Here is a 20,691-nt window from a genome sequence, read left to right on the forward strand (position 1 = left end):
TTAAGTTGCTGAGGATCTTGTTACATTACTGAAGCTTTCCTTTTTTTTTTTTTGGTGGTACTGGGGTTCCTGAAAACCCTTCTACCTCTGGGCTACACTCCCAGACCTATTGTATACTTTTATTTGGAAACAGGGTCTCTTAAGCCAGAGAGGCTGGCTTTGAACACGCTTGATCCTCCTGTCTCCGCCTCCCAAGCGTGGGGATTACAAGCGTGCGCCACCACGCCTGGCGCGAAGCTGTTTTTGAACCTGCAATCCTCCTGTCTCTGTCTCCTAAGTACTGGGATTACAGGCATGCACACACCATGCCCCAGCTAATCCACTTTTTATAGTCTTTGTCCATGATGGTTAGTGATGCATAGACATACTGCAGATATTGCATCCCACAATAGTGACGTGAGCCCACAAGATCCTCCAAACCCTTTGAAAACTTCCCAGTGAGTGCGTAAGAGGAGAGATGGAGAATAAATAGATATAAAATAACACAGATGCTTACACTGATATAACCAAATCTAAAACTGGAAATCAACTAGAATCTACATTATCAACATAAGAGTTTTTCCTAATGATATATAACTTTTCCATATTTCTCTGTTATCCACCTCCCTCTCTGGTATAGCCTAATTGGCTGACCTCCAGAACCCAAACTAGTCCAGACCATTAGCTGTGATCCTGGTTTGCAGACCTAGCATCTAAATAGAAATAACTAGGCTCTTCAAGTAGACTATCATGTAGGAAAGGTCAGTCTTCAAAGAGGAATAAAGTATCCCAATTATATTCTGAGAAGCAAGAAAAAGAGAATAATATATTTCAATATTTGGGAATGCACTCAGTATTTGAGCCCACTTATAAGCCATTGTTTAATGAGCACTCACCTACTTTCCATAACTGCTAACATGCAGATGTGTGAGGCCATTTTATTCCAGTGTGCTCTGAAGAAACAAATAGTTCTGTGTGGACTATCTGTACCCTCATCCTCAATCCTTCAGTAATTTCATTACTAGTTTTTGTTGCCCTGGTAACGTTCATAAAATAAATGATTTGACCTATCTCTATATGATTTTGTTGCCCTGGCAACTTGGTGTTTTCCAGAAATTCTACCGAGAACAATATTTTAGCCACACATTTGCTTTCTTGAGGAAATACAACCTGAATAGTTTGGACAGTTATCTATTTAATTAGATTTAATGTGCTAAATGATAATTAATAAAGTAATGTTAATATCTTTAGGAAGAAAATGGCTAGCAAAGTAGTGGTATTCCGGTATAATGAAAACTAAGGAAAGAAAGTCTCAGTACTGGAGGTAGTGCACAACTGGAATTTCATCTTTTAGCAGGTGTCAGTCTTGTATGCAGAATGCAGTGCCTGAAGCTTTAAAAAGCATTTCTTTATGCCTTGAACTATAGCTATATCTTTAAGATACCTCGTAAGATAAAACCAAAACACATGAAGAAAGGGTGGATGTACACTTACAAACATATACACATAGGCACCCATGGGCACACTTGAAAATACACATAATATTTCCATAGCCCTGAAGTTGAAATATTTCAGGGTTAAATTTTATGCATTAACATAAAACTCGAGAGGTGGCATCAAGATGCATCCTTATATGTTCTGGAGATGTGTTCGTACCTGGCACTGGACAGATTCCAACTATTACACCTGAGGAATTTTTAAAAAGTATTAAAGTACAGATTATTTACATAATTAAATTTTCATAATGCAGCAAAATGTAATTTTCTTCCATTTTTATTGATTTATCCATTATTTCACTGGAAATTTTTACTTTTTTTTTACATGCCTCAGTGACATAACTTACCATTTCTCTTTTACATTTTATATGATAAACCCAAATTCTAGACAATACTGTTAGAATTTTCAAGCTAGTAAAAATATAGAGAGAATTCAGTCATATTTGACTAAATAATAGTTGTCCTTCAAGAGACTAAATTTTATCTTTACAAACAAATCTTTCCCTTGGTCAATAAAACAAATGTTTTACTTAATAAAGATTATTTGCCTATCTGATCCTAGAAATACCTTGAGATACCTTTCCAAACTTTTTGTTTATTATTCTTAACTAAAATTACCTCTTGTTTTCTTTTTAACTCCCCAAACACCCTCTTATCCTCTAAAGTCATGTTTATATCTTTGTTCTCCCATGCCCTTAACTGTTCAAAGATGCTTCCTTGTTTCTGATGTTATGTAATTTTAAAACATATGAAATATTTTTCAGCCATATATTTGAACGAAACCATACTAAGTTTACAAAAATGTTCGCTGTAATTGAATTGTGTGGCTTGAGAACAGATTGTTTCTTATTTCTGTTCTCTCATGTACAGTAATAGATGAACACTTTCCATGTATTTGATACTCATCTTTTTTATTTTTTTTAATATTTTTCCATTGTACCTAAGGCTCTTTCATAAATGAAAAGTCAATGACTAGTATAGCTATTGTCTTAGGAAAAGAAAGCCTAACGTATGTGAAAGTTGAAAATAATTGATTTACAACTAGTGATCTCTCTTTTAAGTAGTTGTCTGCTGATTATTTTTATTTATTTGCACTATATTCAGCCTAAAGAGTCAACAGTCTTTCATGGAATGCAAACTTAGCTAAGATCATGGCATTTTACAATCTGTTTTGATCATCTAGTATCTAAATCATCAACTATGGATAATCTGACAAAGTTTATAAAGTTAATGCATGATACAAGTTCATAGATGGATCATATATTTTAATCTGTAGAAAACATGTCTGAAAGACATCACCAAATATCTTTTAAAATAAATTTGGTGAAATAAATGGATCTATTCCCAAAAGCTAAGATGGTTTTGTATGTGAATTCTTTTTAACCTTCTAAAATAGATACTCCCAATGCTATTTAAAGTTATTCTAGGATTTAGGGAGAACAGGAATTATCTCAACTAATTTTTTTTAACCTTTGTAATTCTGATATTAAGACCTCACTAAAATAGCACACCTAAAGAGAATATCACTTAGCACTGCCGTGAATAAAAAATGATGCCAAAGAAATAAATAAAATATTAATAAATATAATTAGAAACATATCTTTAATAACTATATAACATGGCCAAATGAAGTTCTTAGTGGAAAGTTTGCACCTTAAGAAATAACTCAGTAATTATAATCACATCAAATTTCCACAGATTAATAAAATTAAATTGCAAAAAAAAATTTCTCATAAAACTAGTTTCTCATAAAACCTGGCAAAATTCAACGTTTAGCTCTAATTAAGAAAGACAAATATGTCCATTATAGTCTTCCCATTATGGTACAGAATCAGATTACATATTACAATGCAACTGTGCCAGAAACAGATTATAAAATACAGATATTAAAATTAAGTAGAAAAATAGATTATTTAGAATATCTAGGGAAACATCTATGTACCAATGACATAACCCACTGAAAACAATAAGATAATTTACAAAGATAGTTGCTATAAAATTGCTTCAGATATGGGATAGAAGAACAAGGTAAAGAGCAGCATGAAAAAACAATCACACATTTTGCAAAAGTCGGATATTCTGCAGGATAGTTAGCCAGGAACAATGAGGGAAGGGGGGATTGTGCCAGAGTAAAAGAGCCTTAAAAGATATAATAACCAGATATAAGACCTATGTACTGATTGTTTTCTGATTTACAAACCTCAACTATAAAAGACACGTGGGGTCATTTAAAAAAATTGAGAACAAAAAACAATTTCTTCAAATTAGAAATCATTAGCTGAAGCCGGGCGTGGTAGTGCATGCTTCTAATCCCTGTGCTTGGGAGGCGGAGACAGGAGGATCACGCAGGTTTGAAACCAGCCATGCTGGCTTAATAGACTCTGTTTCCTAATAAAAATATTAAAAAAAATAGGTCTGGGAGTGTAGCCCGGAGGCAGAAGGGCTTCCAGGAACCCCAGTACCATAAAAAAAAAAAATCATTAGCTGAAAATAGTTTTTGAAAAATATGTACTGTGTGATATGGTTTTGATAAAAGATATTCACACGTGACATTTACTGTTTGAGTGTGTATATGTGTGTGTGTGTGTGTGTGTGTGTGTGCATGGAGATGTAGATAGATTAAGTAGATACAAATATAAATTCAGATAAATAGGTACCATTAACTGCTAGCTGTAATAATCTTTGGATAAAAGGGAAATGGTGCTTTTATATTCATATAATGAATATATTCCAAATCTAACAATATGTTTCAAAAATTAAAAGATTTTTAAAAGAAAACAAATATAAATTATTTTTCTATATTCTAAAGTAACCAATTGGAAAATATAATACAAATTTCTTAACTATTATAGTAACAAAAATATTAATACTCCAAAGAATCATTTAAGAAGTTTACAGTACATGGAAGAAACTGTAAAACTCTTTAAGGGACAAAGACTACATAATAGAATTCTTGGATAATAGAAAGACATATCTTCTTTTTTGTGGAAAACATTTTTTTCCAAAATATTGGATTTTTTCAAAAAAGAGTTTGCCTTTAAGCAAATATATAAACTCAAATATATAAAAATCAAATTTTAGTGAATATTTTTAACTTAGCAAAATGCTACTAAAGCTCATCTAGACATGCCAATTTCCCGGAAAAGTTCTTGAATAACAATAAAAGTAACAATTTTGTGAATAGTCCTATAAGAGTATAAAATATTATAAAATACAGATTTAAATTTGAATAAGTATGAGAAACTCAATACCGAATAAAGTTCACAAATGTTTATACACATAAAATGGGTATTTATTTTGGGACAAATATTGGACTGGAATTTTATGTCCGTGAAGAAAATTCAGATGGTATATTTGGAAAAATGTGTATGTGTATGTGATAATTAACTACACATCTGGGAAAAAGACCTATACCATTATCTCATCAAATACTACAAAGTAAACTCCAAATATAGCAAAACCTTTAAATAAAATTACTATAAACAAACTACAAAGACATACTATATTTTAAATTTTATGTTCATTAGAATATTTTGCATGGAATCCAGATGCTCAATAGAAGTGGTCAGCCAAAGAGCCTGTTAGCCAAATGTGGCCCTCACCCTCACTCTGTCAATAAAGTTTTATTGGAACACTGATTCATTTATGTATCACTACAGCCACAGAACTGAATAGACATGACAGAGTTCATATGCCTTACAATAATGGAACAAATTTACTGTTTGTCTCTTTACAGAAAATATTTGCTGACTATTGCTCTAAAAAAAGAGGAATACAACTGAACACATAAATACTAAAATTCTGAATGAGAACATCATAAATTAAATTCAAATTGAGAAAACTAAGTTATCTGTGATAGTGTTAACTTACTAATTATAATAAGATCTTTATCAGTAAGAAAGGATCCACACCCTAAAAGAAAACTGAGCAAATAATATGAACTTGGAGGACAGTGTTTATGTAAAATCAATCCATACACATATGAAAAGCCAACTGTCTTCTCTAGGACTCAGAAAAATAAAAGTAAATGTCAGTGAGACACCATTCACCACTATCATTTCAACAAAATATTTACAACTTAAAATCGGTCGGTGTTAATGGAAGATACTGGGAAAAATTCTTAAGTTCAATTTGATAATAATGTTACAAATATTTTTGTTCATTTTGTTTTGTAACTAGGGATTGCACCCAGAGGTATTCTACTTCTGAGCTACACCCATGACCCTTTTCATATTTATTTTGAAGCAGGGCCTCACTATGTTGCTGAAGGTCTTGCTATGTTTCTGAGGCTGCCTCTAACCTGTGATCCTCCTATCACAGCCTTCTCCATACTAATATTATAGGCATGTACTACCATGATTGAATAATAGCAAATTTTAAAACATGTTAACCCTATATAACAGGAACTTATCCTTCAGATATTTTCTCACTATTAATCAGGATTATGGTCATGAGTTTTCAAGCAAGTAGTAGAAAAAAAAAACAACTTAAAGAACTATGAATAGAGAATTAGTTAAATACCTTTTGGTATATTTATATGATGGTATATTTAAAGCCTTTAAAAACGGGTGATCTGGATGTACATGTGACTCATATGTAGTGGTAACCAGAGCAGTTGTGCTATGATTTGGATACAATTTGCCGCAAAATGTTTTTGGGCTAGAAATTTGGTCTCTAGTGTAATGGTATTGAAAGGTAGGGGGACCTTTCAGAGGTGAGGTCTAGATGGAGAGGGTCTAATCCTGACGCCTCTCCTGAATGGATTAATGTTGGTCTTATGCAGTGGGTGGAGTACTGCAAGAGTAAATTACTACTCAGGAGAATGGCTAGGCTCTTATAAGAGTGTGAGCCCAGCCTCTTCCTGGTATTTCATATCATCTACCTATGTGTTCTCTTTCTTTTACACTCTCGTCAGCCCTGTGATGCCATGTTGGGATGCAGCCAGAGGGTCCTAACCAGAGACTAGACAGATGTGGCCACCTAACCACAGACTTCTAGTCTCTAAAACCGTAAGCCAAAACAAATCTTTCATTATAAAGTACCTAGCCTTAAGTATTTTGTTATAACCACACAAAACAAAGACAATTCTACTCTAGGTAGGGAAAAATTAATTATTATGTTGAAATTATATATGTTCCCTGCAACATATATAATCTTTATATGTTAAAAACATATATACATTTATATATATATGTACATACATACTTTTAGATTAATGAAAAAAATGATTTATGTTCCCTAAAACATATATAATCTTTATGTTAAAAACTGTATATATGCATTTATATACATGTACATACATACTTTTATATACATAAAAATTGACTAGATGAAATATGAAAAATTTATGTACATAAGAAAGATATGTGAATTATCAAGGTTATATTCTAGAGAAGAGACTTGAGTTAAGAAATCCTAGTTAGAAAGTTGTTTAAACTCAGTATACTTGAATGGTGGAACTTGAATGTCATTATTTACAGATTTTGTTTTTCTAAAGTTGCTCAAGATTATTTGAGAAAAATTACTGTAGAAAATTTTTAACAACAAGAAAGTCTGTGTGGCTCTAATAGTAGTTAGGAGTCTAAGAGGCTTGCTGTGGAATCCCTTTGTTTTAATTTCCATACTCCAGAAGTAGATTTAGAAGGAGTTAACTGAAAAGAAGAGAGCCCTTCTTAAGTCAGTCTTATCTGAAGTCCTCTCTGGTAGAAGGAGAATATATATATTTTACAACATACTCCCTCAGCTACTGATCAAAGTACTAGTATAAAATATTTTTTGCTATCTAAAAAGTTAATCTCTGAAAAAATACATATATTTAGACAAAATATTTTTCAACTATTGAAGGAGGGTGTTGTGCAGTTGAAACATATTTTGTCTAAATATATGTATTTTTTCAGGGAGGTTAACCTTTTAGATAAGCAAAAAACTATTTTATACTGGTACTTTGATAAAAACAGAAGGATTATGGTTTTTGCTCATCTCAGGTATTGTGGTAAAAGAGAAATATCTAAAACTTTGCTCTTTGAACATAATTGTAATTTTCTATAATATTTGTATAAGTGACATCAAAATTATTGAGATGCGTTTTTTCGAAAACACACTTGTAAGTTTAGAAGACACATCTCTGAAACTAGAGCTTACGCCTCGCTGTTTGAAGGTGAAGAATAATCTTGTCAAGTATTCTGGCTTTCTTAAACTGCCTTGTTATAAAAAGGGAGTTTACATTTGCTTTGTAACTATAGCAAACTTAGGGTTCATTCATCATAAGGATTATGATTTAGCCATGCATGGCGATAAAGCTTCTGATGATCCAAAACGGGCATCTTGCGTTTCTTACACAACTGTAATTAGATAACCAATTTGCAAGTAAGTAAAAATGAAAGCCAGCCTTTTTCCTTGAGATGTAGTAACGCTAACCATATGAATAAAAGAAGATTTATGATTCAAACGAGCCTCCATAGAACTTAAGGGTTTAGAACTCTGCTTTCTGTTGGGAACTGTTATTTATTTTCCCCTCCATATCAGTAGTATAGGTTCAACAAAATATCCAATGTACTGGGACAAAGGGATTGACAATCGTGCATTCACATGCCGTGCCAATGTCCCTTTCCTGTAAAGTAGCTACTCGGTGCGATCCATCAACTCTTAAAATTCTGTTGGCGTAATGGTGAGATGTCACAGTACAGTAGGGAGCTCTGCGCTGAGAAACACAAACAAATAGTCGATTGCATTGACTAAGTCAGCATGTTTACCTGCTCACAGGGAAAAGCGAATCTCTGATGTAGTGCAAAGTCCTCTTTACTCAAGAGTCATTTCAGATGATCAACGACTATGTGCAAACAGAAATCACTTTGCTTTCCGAAGCGAGGTGGACAGCTTTTCCAGAAGTGCCAATAAGGTCCCAGATTTCAATTAACAGTGATCTGTTTCCTTACACAAATGCCAGGTTTTGACTATAATCCATGAGAGGAGATTTCTATCCCTTCTTCCCTAAATCTTTGTCTAAATGTACAGAAAAAGGACACTGTATACAGAGGTGAACTGGAAGGGAGAACTTCTGCTGGTTATATATTGGTGTTTATTCTGGTTATATATTGGTGTTTATTCTGGTTATATATTGGTGTTTATTCTCTGCTTTCATTCCTTTTCTGTTCTCCTTTATTTTCTCCATCCTTCCATCCTCTCTAATTGCTACCCCTCCAGTTTAACCACTCACCCACCTTAGAATACGACTAGAATACGACCAAAGGCCGCGTGTGCTGTGCTCCTATCTCCCGGAGGCAATGCTTTCTCTTCAGATATAATCTCTATTAAGACCTCAGAGTCCCTGGAGCCAAGCCAAGAGAGAATCTGAAAGGTGGATGTAATCTCTCTGGCTATCACTAGAGGAACATACCTCCACAATGAGAATTCAGACAAAAGATTTTCTTAAAATGAGGAAGAAGAAACCTGATAGTAGAAGAAAAATGTACTGAATTGGAATTATGGACAACATATTTACAATGTGGATTTGGGACTTTGTATTTGTTGAGGAGGCTGTAGTTAATAATAAAGGAGATACCCAATGGGCATCTCCTTCCTTCCTTCCTTCCTTCCTTCCTTCCTTCCTTCCTTCCTTCCTTCCTCCCTTTGTACTGGGGTAGAACCCAAGGGTGTTCTACCTCTAAGCTATACCTCTAAGCTTTTATTCTTTATTTTGCAACAGGGTTTCACTAAGTTGTTGAAGGCCTCCTGGAGCTGCTGAGTCTGGTCTGGAATTTGCAATCTTCATGTCATTGCCTCCAAAGTACTGGGATTATACATGTGCCACTATGCCCGGCGGGTATTTTATTTTTTATGTATAAACATTGAATATTTGCCGGGCGTGGTGGCGCAGGCTTGTAATCCCTGCGCTTGGGAGGCTGAGATAGGAGGATCACTCAGGTTTGAAATGAGCCTCAGCTGGCTTAAGAGACCCTGTTTCCAAATAAAAATATAAAATAAGTCTGGGAGTGTAGCCCAGAGGTAGAAGGCCCCTGGGTTCCATCCACAGTATCACACACACACAAAAATGAATGTTTTAGTAAGTAAATGAGATAAGCACCAACCCAAACAATTTGGCTTATAACCACATCAGCAAAGTTAAAAGAACATGATGAGTGTGGCAAAGAATAAATTATCATGCCCTTTCTATACCAATACTCATATTCTACAATTGTATGGGTCTAAAACACAACATTACAGTCTACTTATATAACTAAAGAACAACCACACATTGGGTGTGTACCAGAACTATTTTAAAAGCCTTAATAGCTGATTTTAGTGAATGAATAAAACACACAATAATTTAGGTATTACAGCCATGTTATAGAGGGGGAAACTGTGGCTGGAAAAGTTTCAGCGACTTGCTTAATGCCACCAAAGCTAGAAAGGTTTCATATCCTGCCAAACTCAATCTAGAATTCAAGAATCATCAATGGGCTCATTCATTCTTCACAGAACTTAGTGGTAGGTAGTGTAAGTAGTTTTATACTTTAGTGTCCTAGAGTAATCCATTTAATTCCCATTTTGATGACAAAGTTGAGGCCCGCCGCAGGGTCTCAAGTTATTTATGCAACACCGACAACTGGCAGGATTTGACAGGCCAAAGATGGGTGGTACACACTCAGTGTTTCCATGACACTGTTGAGTTAATTTGTCCATGTGAAAGAAAGACAACAAACAAAGCACTGGGTGGCCGCATTCCTTTTTCCAGGAATCTGTCCCAGCCATAGACACAACACTTTAAATTTGGTGGCTCAGACATGATGTAAAGTCTAGTCACAGGAGGCAATAATGATGTCAAAGAGCAGAAGCCACAAGCAAGCAAGCAAAATCTGAGGAGGAAAAGTAACACACACACAAACACACACACACACACACACACACACACACACACACACACACACCCTGACTGATCCTGGAAAAGGATAATACGAAAATATGAAAAGTCAAACATGGAATTGAAACTGTGCTGGGGTGGAGGAGGAGGAGGAGGCTTATGAAAAATGTTGCTAAGGTCCTAATAACATCGAAAATAGAGTACACAAATATCTTCCCGTCTCCTAGAAGCTCCAAAGGTTCCGAAGAGTCTTACGCACATTGACATCTGGCAACATGTTCAGATTTCACCAGATGTGCATTCCTTTTGTCCACAAGGAGAAGATGCTTAACCTTGGTGTGAGGACCAGGTTAGCATCATTGCTCTGTAGATGAAGACTTTTTTTTTTTTTTTTTAAGGAGGTGACTGTTTCCTTCTAGAAAGTTTACTCTTTAGAACTTGGCAGAGCTCTGCTCTTCCTGTGTTGGCTAGGTCCATGCTGTGCTATATTTTTTTTGGCGGCACATATTGAGTTTTACCTCACGCTTTGGACAAAAGAACAAAGCCTGTATTTGTTGCATAGTAGTATGATTTATAGAACATGGAGCAGAGGAACTCAGGAAGCCCCTAAGGTGTGTAAATAACAGTAAACAGGGGGATTTACAAAAGATGGTCCAGAGTTGTCTAAATAGACTATGTTCTTTAAGGAAAAGGCACACTATGGAAATGTGAGGAACAGCATAAAAAGTTTCTTCTTTTAAAAGAAATGAAATGGGCAGAGTTCAAATATGAAAAACAGATTCTCTTATCCTTTCAGTCAAGGAAATGAATGTAATTTATTTAGTTCCTTGGTCTTTTTACTTGGGGGAGGGCTATATCATCAGTCCTATTTTATTTTTTGTGCTGAAACAATGTCTCCCTAAATTATCACACACTGGCCTCAGACATGTGATCCTCCTATCTCAGCCTCCCAAGTACTGAGATTATAGGTATATGCCATCAGGCCCAGCTGTTCCTTGATCCTTAAATTTAGATTCTCAAAGAGTTAAAACGTAGCAATGCTAACCTGGCGTGGTGGCGCACACTTGTCATCCCCGCACTTGGGAGGCGGAGACAGGAGGATCATGCAGGTTCAAAACCAGCCCCACTGGCATAAGAGACCCTGTTTCCAAATAAAAATATTTAAAAAAAGGTGTCTGGTAGTGTAGCCCTGAGGTAGAAGGGTTTCCAGGAAGCCCAGTACCACCAAAAAAAAAAAAAGTGTAGCAATGCTTTGTCTTTGTATAACTAACACATTTCATAAGAAGGATAACGCTTATAATGCATAGCATGTCAAATTTGTACCTGGTTTTTGCACACACACACACACACACACACACACACACACACACACACTCCTCCTCAAAGCATCATTAAATACAGAAAAGAGAGGAAAGGCAAAGGTAGAAACTACCAGGGACAGTACATCAGAAAGCTGCCATCCAACTTTCTGTCTGGGGCTCTTCCCTCTCCCTTACATTTCCATTCTTTCTCTCTCTTATTCCATACTCCTTCTAAAGACCTAGAAAACACTGGAAGATGATACAAACATAAAAGTCTAGACTCTAATGCTACATATGTTACATGCCATACATTTGACTAGAAGCTGATGCACTGTGTCACAGAATAGAAACATTTAGTCATTAGAAACAAACCTTTCTGAAAGGTATTTTCCAATAAAGAAGAAAAGAGCTAAAGCTAGTACCCACTAAAAACAAATCTACCCAGCTTTCTACCAACATATCATTAACGTTAGTAGACAACTACCTTCACCTTCAAGTAAATTGCACTTGTAAACACATGGCCAAGGTACTCAAAATTACACCCAAAGCCAATCAGATTGCCTCCAAAGTAATTAAACAGTAACAGAAAGAGAAGAGCAATGGGAAGATGTTTTCTTGTATAATGAATTTTAATTGTCCAGAATTTTAAGTTCCTACATGGAGCAGAAGAAATTAGTCATTCATATTACATGGTAGATATCAACTTGGGAGGTTGACCGCTGTTCTGCTATTTCCTCCAATAAAATTTCTTCCAGTAAAGTCTCTTTCTCTCCTTTTTTCCTTTCTTCTCTTTCCTGCTTGTGTTCTCCTCTCCTCTCCTTTCCTCTCCCCTCCCCTCCCCTCCCCTCCTCCTCCTCCTCCTCCTCTTCTCCTTCTTCTTCTTCTTCTTCTTCTTCTTCTTCTTCTTCTTCTTCCTCTCTCTCTCTCTCTCTCTCTCTCTCTCTCTCTCTCTCTCTCTCTCTCTCTCTCAAATGTTCATGATAAAATACTTAATGACAAAAACCCAGAACAGGATATGACTATACACATATACACATTCCCTTCCTCCTCTTTCTTCCTCTCTCTCACTCTCGCTCTCGCTCTGGCTCTCTGTCTCTGAAATTCCCTCTATCTCTCTAGCTATCAATTGCACATACTTTTATAGAATTATTTTTTCAGAAACACCTTTTTTTTTTGCCTGGAGAATATGGCTGCCTAAAAAATTTACCAAAATATAACAAAAGCTTCACCCCAAAGCCTCTATGCATCAAAAAAGCTTCTACTTGCATAATAGAAATATTGAGCCTCAGGTGACTGAGAACACTTACTGTTGGTTGCATAACGTATGGCGGATGAGGCATCCATGAAGTACTCTGGACCTATGCATTAAACAGCATTTATTAGCACAAAGCAATCACAGAGAGAACCGGTTCTTGTGTTCGGTGGAGTCATACTAGGTCATAGGAAAGTGGAGTCCGCCTGACTTTACAGCTAATTGGTGCTCCAAACCAAGGAAAGGAAATTATTGGATCTGATTAATTTGGTCCCTGATGCCTGATAAAATGTCAAGCAACTTCCCATTTCTCTAACTGACTCCTGTGCCCACATGGACCAGGCTAAATCTTGAAGCACATTTGGAGGTTACTGTTGAGGACGCCAGTCTTAGGAGGGCGCAGAGACTATTCACAGGCCGACTCGCAGGGAGTAAGAGTGGACTGCTAAGACTTCTTCTTTTCCTTTCATTGGTTATAACTTCAAAGTCTCAAGTGATCTCATGTTAGGAATATGTCTGAACAGTACAAGTGTTGGTACAAACTAAAGAAATACACCAGAAATCTGAGAGGGGGAAATACTTCGAGTGAAACAAAGTTGTAAAAAATAAAAATCTCATGGGAATTGGTTTGGCAAATAAAAATGTGTATGGAATATGGTATGTAGAGCTAGCCAACACTTCAGCTCTTCTTATGTGTATCATGTGTCATCCAAATGATAAAGTCAGCCTGTGTGAGTGTACTGTCACAGAGAAAAAACATGACAATTTTGTTTTTAAATATGCTCACAGAATTGCCAGTACATTTTGGATTAAAAAAATAAGTGGTGAAAAGAAAGAATCCACAACATGGGAAATTGCTATAGTCTCTCTTTTTTTTTTTGAATGAAGGGAACTAGAGTTAAGTTTTACTAATGAACCCTCCCAAGTAAAAACTCTTTTTCTGTGAATTTTTACTTCTATCGCCAAAGTGAAATACAATGTGGTTTAGTGGGTGGTCTTGGCTGCGGCAGAGGCCAATATTCATTAAAAAAAAAAGAAAAAAGAAAACATACTCCCATTCACACACTCACACACACTCAAACAGGCAGGCCTATAGGAAGAACATAAATTAAACAGCACCTGCATGTAGTCTCCTGGGCCCCAAGGAAAGGCAATTAAGAAAGCAGCCCTTTCAGGGCCCCAATATGTGATTCAAACAAAAGTCTGTCCCATCCACCCAAGGGTATGTTTCAAGAGTGTAAAAAAAAAAAAAGAATGAAAATGACCATCTTTGGGGGCAGTAAGTCAAGGAGAAATGCATAGTTTCAAGTTTGATGCTCTGCCAGCAGAGACCTCCTTCAATGAAGTATGTAGTGGCTGAATAAGGTGAAATTTCCCTGAATGACTAGCATCAACACGTGATAGTTCTATACATTATAAAATGTCCACCCCACCCTTTGCAAAACACAAAGAAGCACATGCATAGACACACACGCCTTCTCTTTCTCGCTTGGAACTTTTTTTTTTAATAAAAAAACAAAAACTAGCCACTTTCTATTATTTATGGCATTTTTGATTAGAAGAATTCTTTGAAGAATGATTAGGTAAAGAGCTGCTGGGAATAATACCATCTATCATTGAAGGACTAAGTTTTGGGGGGTTTTATTTTGGGGGAAAGTGTGTCTATTTCAATGCTCCTGTAGACTTGGAATTAACTGGTTACAATTTTTGGTTTAGGACACATATTGTGTCTCGGATTTTCTTGTGTTTCAACACAGGGAACCACTGAGGTCTCTTCTGATGTCTCTGGAATTCAGAACAAAATACGAACAGGGTGTAGAAATAACTTGTGAACCACTGTGATAATCATTGAGAGGGAAGTGTGACTTAATAGGTATCCATGAGGCTTTACCGGGACGATGGTGACAAAATGAGAGGACAATGATAAAATATTCTGGACTGCATGAAGGAATTGTTAGAGATGTGCTTTTAGAGAAGACCCACTAGGGGATCTGAGCAACCAAAATAACAGAGAGCAAACAAAAGAATTTCCCAGTGGTTAAGAGAGCGGTACTAATAGAGACTGAAAAGGGGCATAATCATAAAACTCTGCAGGAAGAATGAAAAGCATGTTGGGTTTTATTATTCAGTGAATTGATGCAAACAGACCCTGGAAAGCATAGGTTAATTTATAACATGGATATCGTTACATTAAGAAGTGACCAGTGTATGAAGGCAATGTTTCTGGTAATTGTATGGTGTCCCCTTTGCCTCTCTATAGGGTACTGCTGTCAAGGAAGCTCTCTCCTGAGATGAGGGTGAATCGGACATACCTGGTATGTGGAGACAGGGGAAGCAGCAATGAATGGCGTGATAGATGTCTGTGGAATCATGCGGTTGGTTGCAAGACTGTACGGTGAGGGATAAAATCTGCAAACAGAAGACAACAAAAAAAAAGAAGATTCATGAAGTGGCTGCATGCCTGGCCACTAATCAAACGCTACAAAGCACATCTTAGGAAGACAAGTGTTCCACCTGTTTATTTCACCAGCTCTTAAGAGGAAGAGCATCCTAGGAGTTTTGCAGTTATCTGATTCCACTAAGAGAAATAAACCATCTGCACAGAGGGATGAGTTCAAGTACTGCAAAACAAATCTCTCTCTCTCATGCCGGTTGAGCATAATAGAGTTTTTAACCAACAGGAGGAGAAAAGCCATGGGGATCATTCTTCAAAAGAAGGCCTGCCATTCTAAAGCTCTTTGGAAGAAAGACGAAAGTACCAAACTTTAAGAAGATGTCTGGTGTTACACAGACAGGACCTGCACCTAGGTCTTTATTCAGAATATAAGAATCGGGACCCACACAGCTCTAGATATTTTGCTAGGGTCCACGCCATCATGCAGAGACTACTTTCTTCATTGAAGAGAAGAAAAAGGACAAATTGTGTCTAGTTTGGGATAGGAATATTTTCTGGGTTCATTCAAGGTACTGGTGGAGATAATGGATATATGTGATACACTCTTGGAGAATTTGTAAGATGCACTAAATTTTCTCCTCCAATAGGCCCCTTCAGTGGACAATTATGATGTGGTGAAGATCAGGAATCCACAAATCAGAGGAAAGATGATCCTTTTAGAAATTAAAGGGTAGGTCCTAGCTATAAAAATCAACGATATGTCCATTTCTTCTCAGTCTATGCTTTAGAATCTGTGAGATGCTTCATGCTCAAATTCTCTAGCAGAATCTTAAATCAGATTTATTTCTCCCTGTCTTCCTATGAGTGAAAGGCTAGAGTGTGACAAGCTACAGAACATATAAAACCAGTTGGCCTGGGGCGGAGTAATTCATTGATGTGAGTACAGATAGAAAAAAAATGCACGCCAGAGATAAAGAAACCATTATTTCACTTTGCTATCTGCTTAGTAAAAGCAATTACGACGCTCATGCATCTTGTTTAAAATGAGTGAAACAAAGTCTTAAATATCCTGAGAAGTCACAGACATTATTTTTATAAACTTTCAATGGTGCATTATGGTTTCACATCCTAATGTAGTTGGAATGACAGGGGCCCACATGCACACGGCACTTGGTGAGCTTCCTCCTGACTTCTTCTCCTTCCCAAACACAATATTGAGGTTAATTTCACATAGGTGCACAATGTCAATGAAAAGGTTTCCTTCATTAATTCTTCCTCTCCCAGTGTCAACCTTCCCTAGCAACCTTGTCATTGCTTCACTGGGGTTTCTCTTCATTTATCAAAAGTCTCCTTTATATCCCAATTGCTTCCTAACTTTCACATATGAAGGGGAAAAAAAATGACTCTTCACTTTCTGTGACTGGTTATTCTCACCTAACATAGATCCTCCAGGTCCAACCATTTTCCTGAAAGTGATGCAATTTTGTTTTTCTTTATGGTGGAGTAGAATTCCATCGTGTGCATAACCCATAATTCTATAACCCATTGTTCTATTGATGAACAACTCAGCTGTTTCCCTGATTGGTTATTGGGAGTTGTGCTGCTATTAAGAAGGATCTGCATGTATAAATATTTAAATCCCATGAGATACTTTAAAAGGAAGCATTTCTTGAGACTCATATTAAATGTAGAAATTTAAAATTTATGAATAATGTAGGATATGAAATTTATGGTTGCCGGGATTCAATGAGTAAATTCTTCAAGCAAGAATTAGGAGACTATAGTCTTGCATTGATCTTATTAAGCACTTACGAAGGATTTGATAAGGCCATATATTTTTGGTTTTAAAAATGTATTTCTAAAATAGTCTATTATACAATATATTTTTACTATTCATTTAACCCTTACATTTATAGGTGGGAAGTTTTAACAAAATATTGGCTACAAATCCCTTAGAATAAAAACAACAAAAGCAATGTTAAGTTATGAAAGGGATACAGAAAAAGATTTCTCATTCATTGTTGGTGGAAATAAACAGTGCAACCATTTGAAAAACAGCTTGGTGGTTTCTTACAAACAATAACATAAACATACCTTATGACCCAACAATTACACTCTTCTTAATAAAAAATGCATGCAATTTTTATACCAAAAGCGCAATGCAAATGGTTGTAGAAATTTTATTTACAATTGCCTAGAATTGAAAACAACCCAAATACCAATAAACTAAACTGATAAACTGTGATACATTTATATAATGAAACACTGCTAAGCAATCAAAGGAAAGAGTCGTCCTTTGGCATACATGGTGAACAGGTTCGAGGAGCCCTCATGGATACCAAATTCCAAGGATGCTCAAGTCATTCATATAAAGTATGCAGTAAGCCAGGCGTGGTAGCACACGCTTGTAATCCCTGCACTTGGAAGGCAGAGAAAGGAGTATCACACAGGTTTGAAGCCAGCCTCAGCTACTTAGTGAGGCTCTCAGTAACTTAGTGAGAACCTGTTTCCAAAAAATAGGTCTGGGAGAATAGCCCAGAGGTAGAAAGCCTCTGGGTTCCACCCCCATTACTAAAAAAAAAAAAAAAAAAATGTATGCAGTATTTTTCATTGACCTTGTATGCATCTTCCTATCTGTTTTGTGTCAACTCTATGTAACGTATAATACCTAATGTAATGTAAATTCTATATAAATGGCTGTTGCCCTGAAATTTTTCGGGAATAATGATAAAAAATGCAAAGTCTGAACCTTTTCAGTACAGATACATTTTCCCCTAAATATTTTCCATCTGGGTTAACTGAATAGGTGGATGTAGAACCTGCACAAGGGGAGAGCCAACTGTAACCACTGGTACATCTGACATGTTGAATGGCAAGTGAATTTTGCTAAATGAAACAAGACAGACTCAATTATAATATGCTCCATAATCCCATTTATATCAGAGTATGGATGGGCAAAACTATAGGGACAAAACAGAAACAGACTTTGGGTGCCAAAGTCTGGGTGTGAAAGCAGCACTGGATTCTAATGGAGTCTGAGGTTGTTTGTAGCTGTACAACACCATGACTGTTGTGGCAACAGAATTGTATGCATCTGTCAAATTATAGAATTGTACACTGAAATTTGCTCTGGATAAATTATGCCTCATTAGTGTCTCTGTGTCTCTGTCTCTGTCTCTGTCTCTGTCTCTCTCTCTCTCTCTCTCTCTCTCTCTATATATATATATATATATATATATTTTTTTTTTTTTTTTTTTTTTTTTTTGCACTATTGGGGATTGAACCCAGGGGCATTCTACCTTTGAACTATACCCTTAGCTTTCTTTCTTTTTTCTTTATTTTGAAACAGAGTCTAACTAGGTTGGCAAGGGCCTCACTTAGTAGCTGAGGCTGGCCACAAACCTGGATTCTCCTGTCTTAGCCTCCCAAGTACTGGGGTTATAAGCATGCACCACCACACCCAGCTTTCACTGTCTCTTTAAAAAAGAAAATCGCAATGTAAGGAAGATCTAAACCATATTTTAGAGTTGCTGCATTTAGTCAATTGAATTGTTCTTGGTCAGTTTGCCCAGCCGCCTCAAAATGACTCCAAAGACTGTCTATTACAAAGAAAGCACAGTTTGAACGCCTCGTACTGGCCAGGACGATCGGTCCATAGGACTGCCTCTTTTTCATTGTTGGTTTCACTCTACTGTCTCTTCTTAAAAGAAATTTGTCAAGCTAAAATAGCAACTGCCATTCTGCTCTAGTTGTTCTCTACCCTTTTTTCTTATTTAATTTTTTATTTGATTTAACACTACCCAAAGTAGTTGTTGTTTTTTTAGAAATATATTTCTATATGTTACAGATTGAAAGCTTGTGTCCCCCCTCCAGTTTTAATGTTGGACTCCTAACTGCTAGTGTGGTTGTATTTGAAGGGTATCCACCATAAGTGATTAAAGTTAAGTGAAGTCACAAAGGCAGGGCTTTGAGTGGAGAAAAGTATTATTATTTTTAAAAACTGTGATACTAAAGAGCCCTACGCCCCCCCACACACACACTTGAGGATGTTGCCAGACGGTGGCTATCTACAAGCTGGAAAGAGACTTCTCACAAAAACCTAAATGCCAGGAGTCCAGACCATGAATTTCTAGACTCTCAATGCTAATAGGAAAAGATAAACTTCTTAGTTCAAGCCATCCGGTCAAGGTACTTTTTTATGCAGCTCAGGGTGAAGAACACTGTGTATTTATTGACTATTTCTACCTGGAGAATATCAGCTCAGTGACGATTTGCAATCCTTTGGGACATATTGCCTAGAATTGAGCCTGGTGCGTAATAGATACAGAATAACTACATATGGGATGAATTAATAGAGTTTAGTATGAAATGACCAAGGCCCAGATAATAGGAAACATAGGAAGTGGGTCCCAAACACAGGTAGGATGCTGAAAGCCCAGAGAATCTAGTGCAGGTTGCTAAATGTTCAGTGGAAATTTAATACCTGCTCTCTATGCACACAAGGACAATAGTAACTAGACACAATAGTCCCTTTCAATGCAAAATATGGTTTACATTTAATAACCCCCTTTAAGTCTTATCTTTTGACAGATCTTATTTATGAGGCAGTCGACAAGAAGACTTATCCAAGACTCATAGTGGCATGACAGGCCCATGACCACTCAGCAATCGGCTCTCATCCGCCACATCGGGGTTTAACTTCTGGTATAAACCCAGGTCCCACCTCTCATCCTGACAGAGAAAATCATGTATCGCATTTTAGCATGGCTGGTCTATTTTGTAAAATGTACCAATCGGGGTATTAAAAATGAAAGCAATAAAAATTGGATTGACAGGCCGAGTTTATAGGAAATCCTATGGGGAAAACAGAGCAGAAACATAAAGAAACCAGCCAAGTAAACTGATACTAACACAAGGAACCCTTGGGGGAAAATTTAATGCGTTTTTGTTCTATCTGTCCTAATCCTATCCATCAAACAAGAATGATATTTCATACTCCCCAGCAAGTTCCAATACTGCCACTCAAGCCAGAGAGTCATTTTGAAGGGGAAATATACTAGGGAGAATGGACTCAGCATACCATCTTGATCCCCTAATTCTGCTATCCTAAAATAAGCTCTTCTCAAGTCCAAACATAAACCAGATGAATTCACAGAAAACCCTTGCTTAAGCCAGGACCGGAGAGGCGGCTGCTGCTGTGTCTGAGTCTTAGAGGTACTGTAGCTAAGAAAAAACAGAACTTAACAGAAGAACTGTGGAATGTATTTCTCGATCACTTAGCTTTTTTTTCCCAGCCTCTGCCCTGAATCCCTATCATGATTTGAAAATATTTTTGAATAAAAAGTAATTTGAACATCCACATAATTCGTTAAGCTGAAGGGTCATGCTATTGGGAAACACGAAAGAGT

The 20,691-nt window shown here is 36.5% G+C and overlaps 1 protein-coding gene across 5 annotated transcripts in view; it reads right to left on the reverse strand.

Annotated features, from left to right (window-relative positions):
* Positions 1–20,691, reverse strand: part of RBMS3 (RNA binding motif single stranded interacting protein 3) — a gene marked incomplete at its 3' end in the record, with an annotated part of 718,132 nt that overhangs the window by 85,237 nt on the left and 612,204 nt on the right. For 3 of the 5 annotated variants that reach the window (XM_080714869.1, XM_080714870.1, XM_080714868.1), the window contains exons 9-10: positions 15,201–15,297; positions 12,944–12,994 (exon numbers count right to left, since the gene is read on the reverse strand). In XM_080714869.1, the coding sequence (XP_080570995.1) occupies positions 12,944–12,994; positions 15,201–15,297 (148 nt within the window). The remainder of the gene's footprint in view (positions 1–12,943; positions 12,995–15,200; positions 15,298–20,691) is intronic. The other 2 variants (XM_080714872.1, XM_080714871.1) reach the window with 1 other exon arrangement.

The sequence above is a fragment of the Muscardinus avellanarius genome, assembly GCF_963383645.1.
Source record: "Muscardinus avellanarius genome assembly, chromosome: 18".
In the NCBI taxonomy this organism is placed as follows: domain Eukaryota; kingdom Metazoa; phylum Chordata; class Mammalia; order Rodentia; family Gliridae; genus Muscardinus; species Muscardinus avellanarius.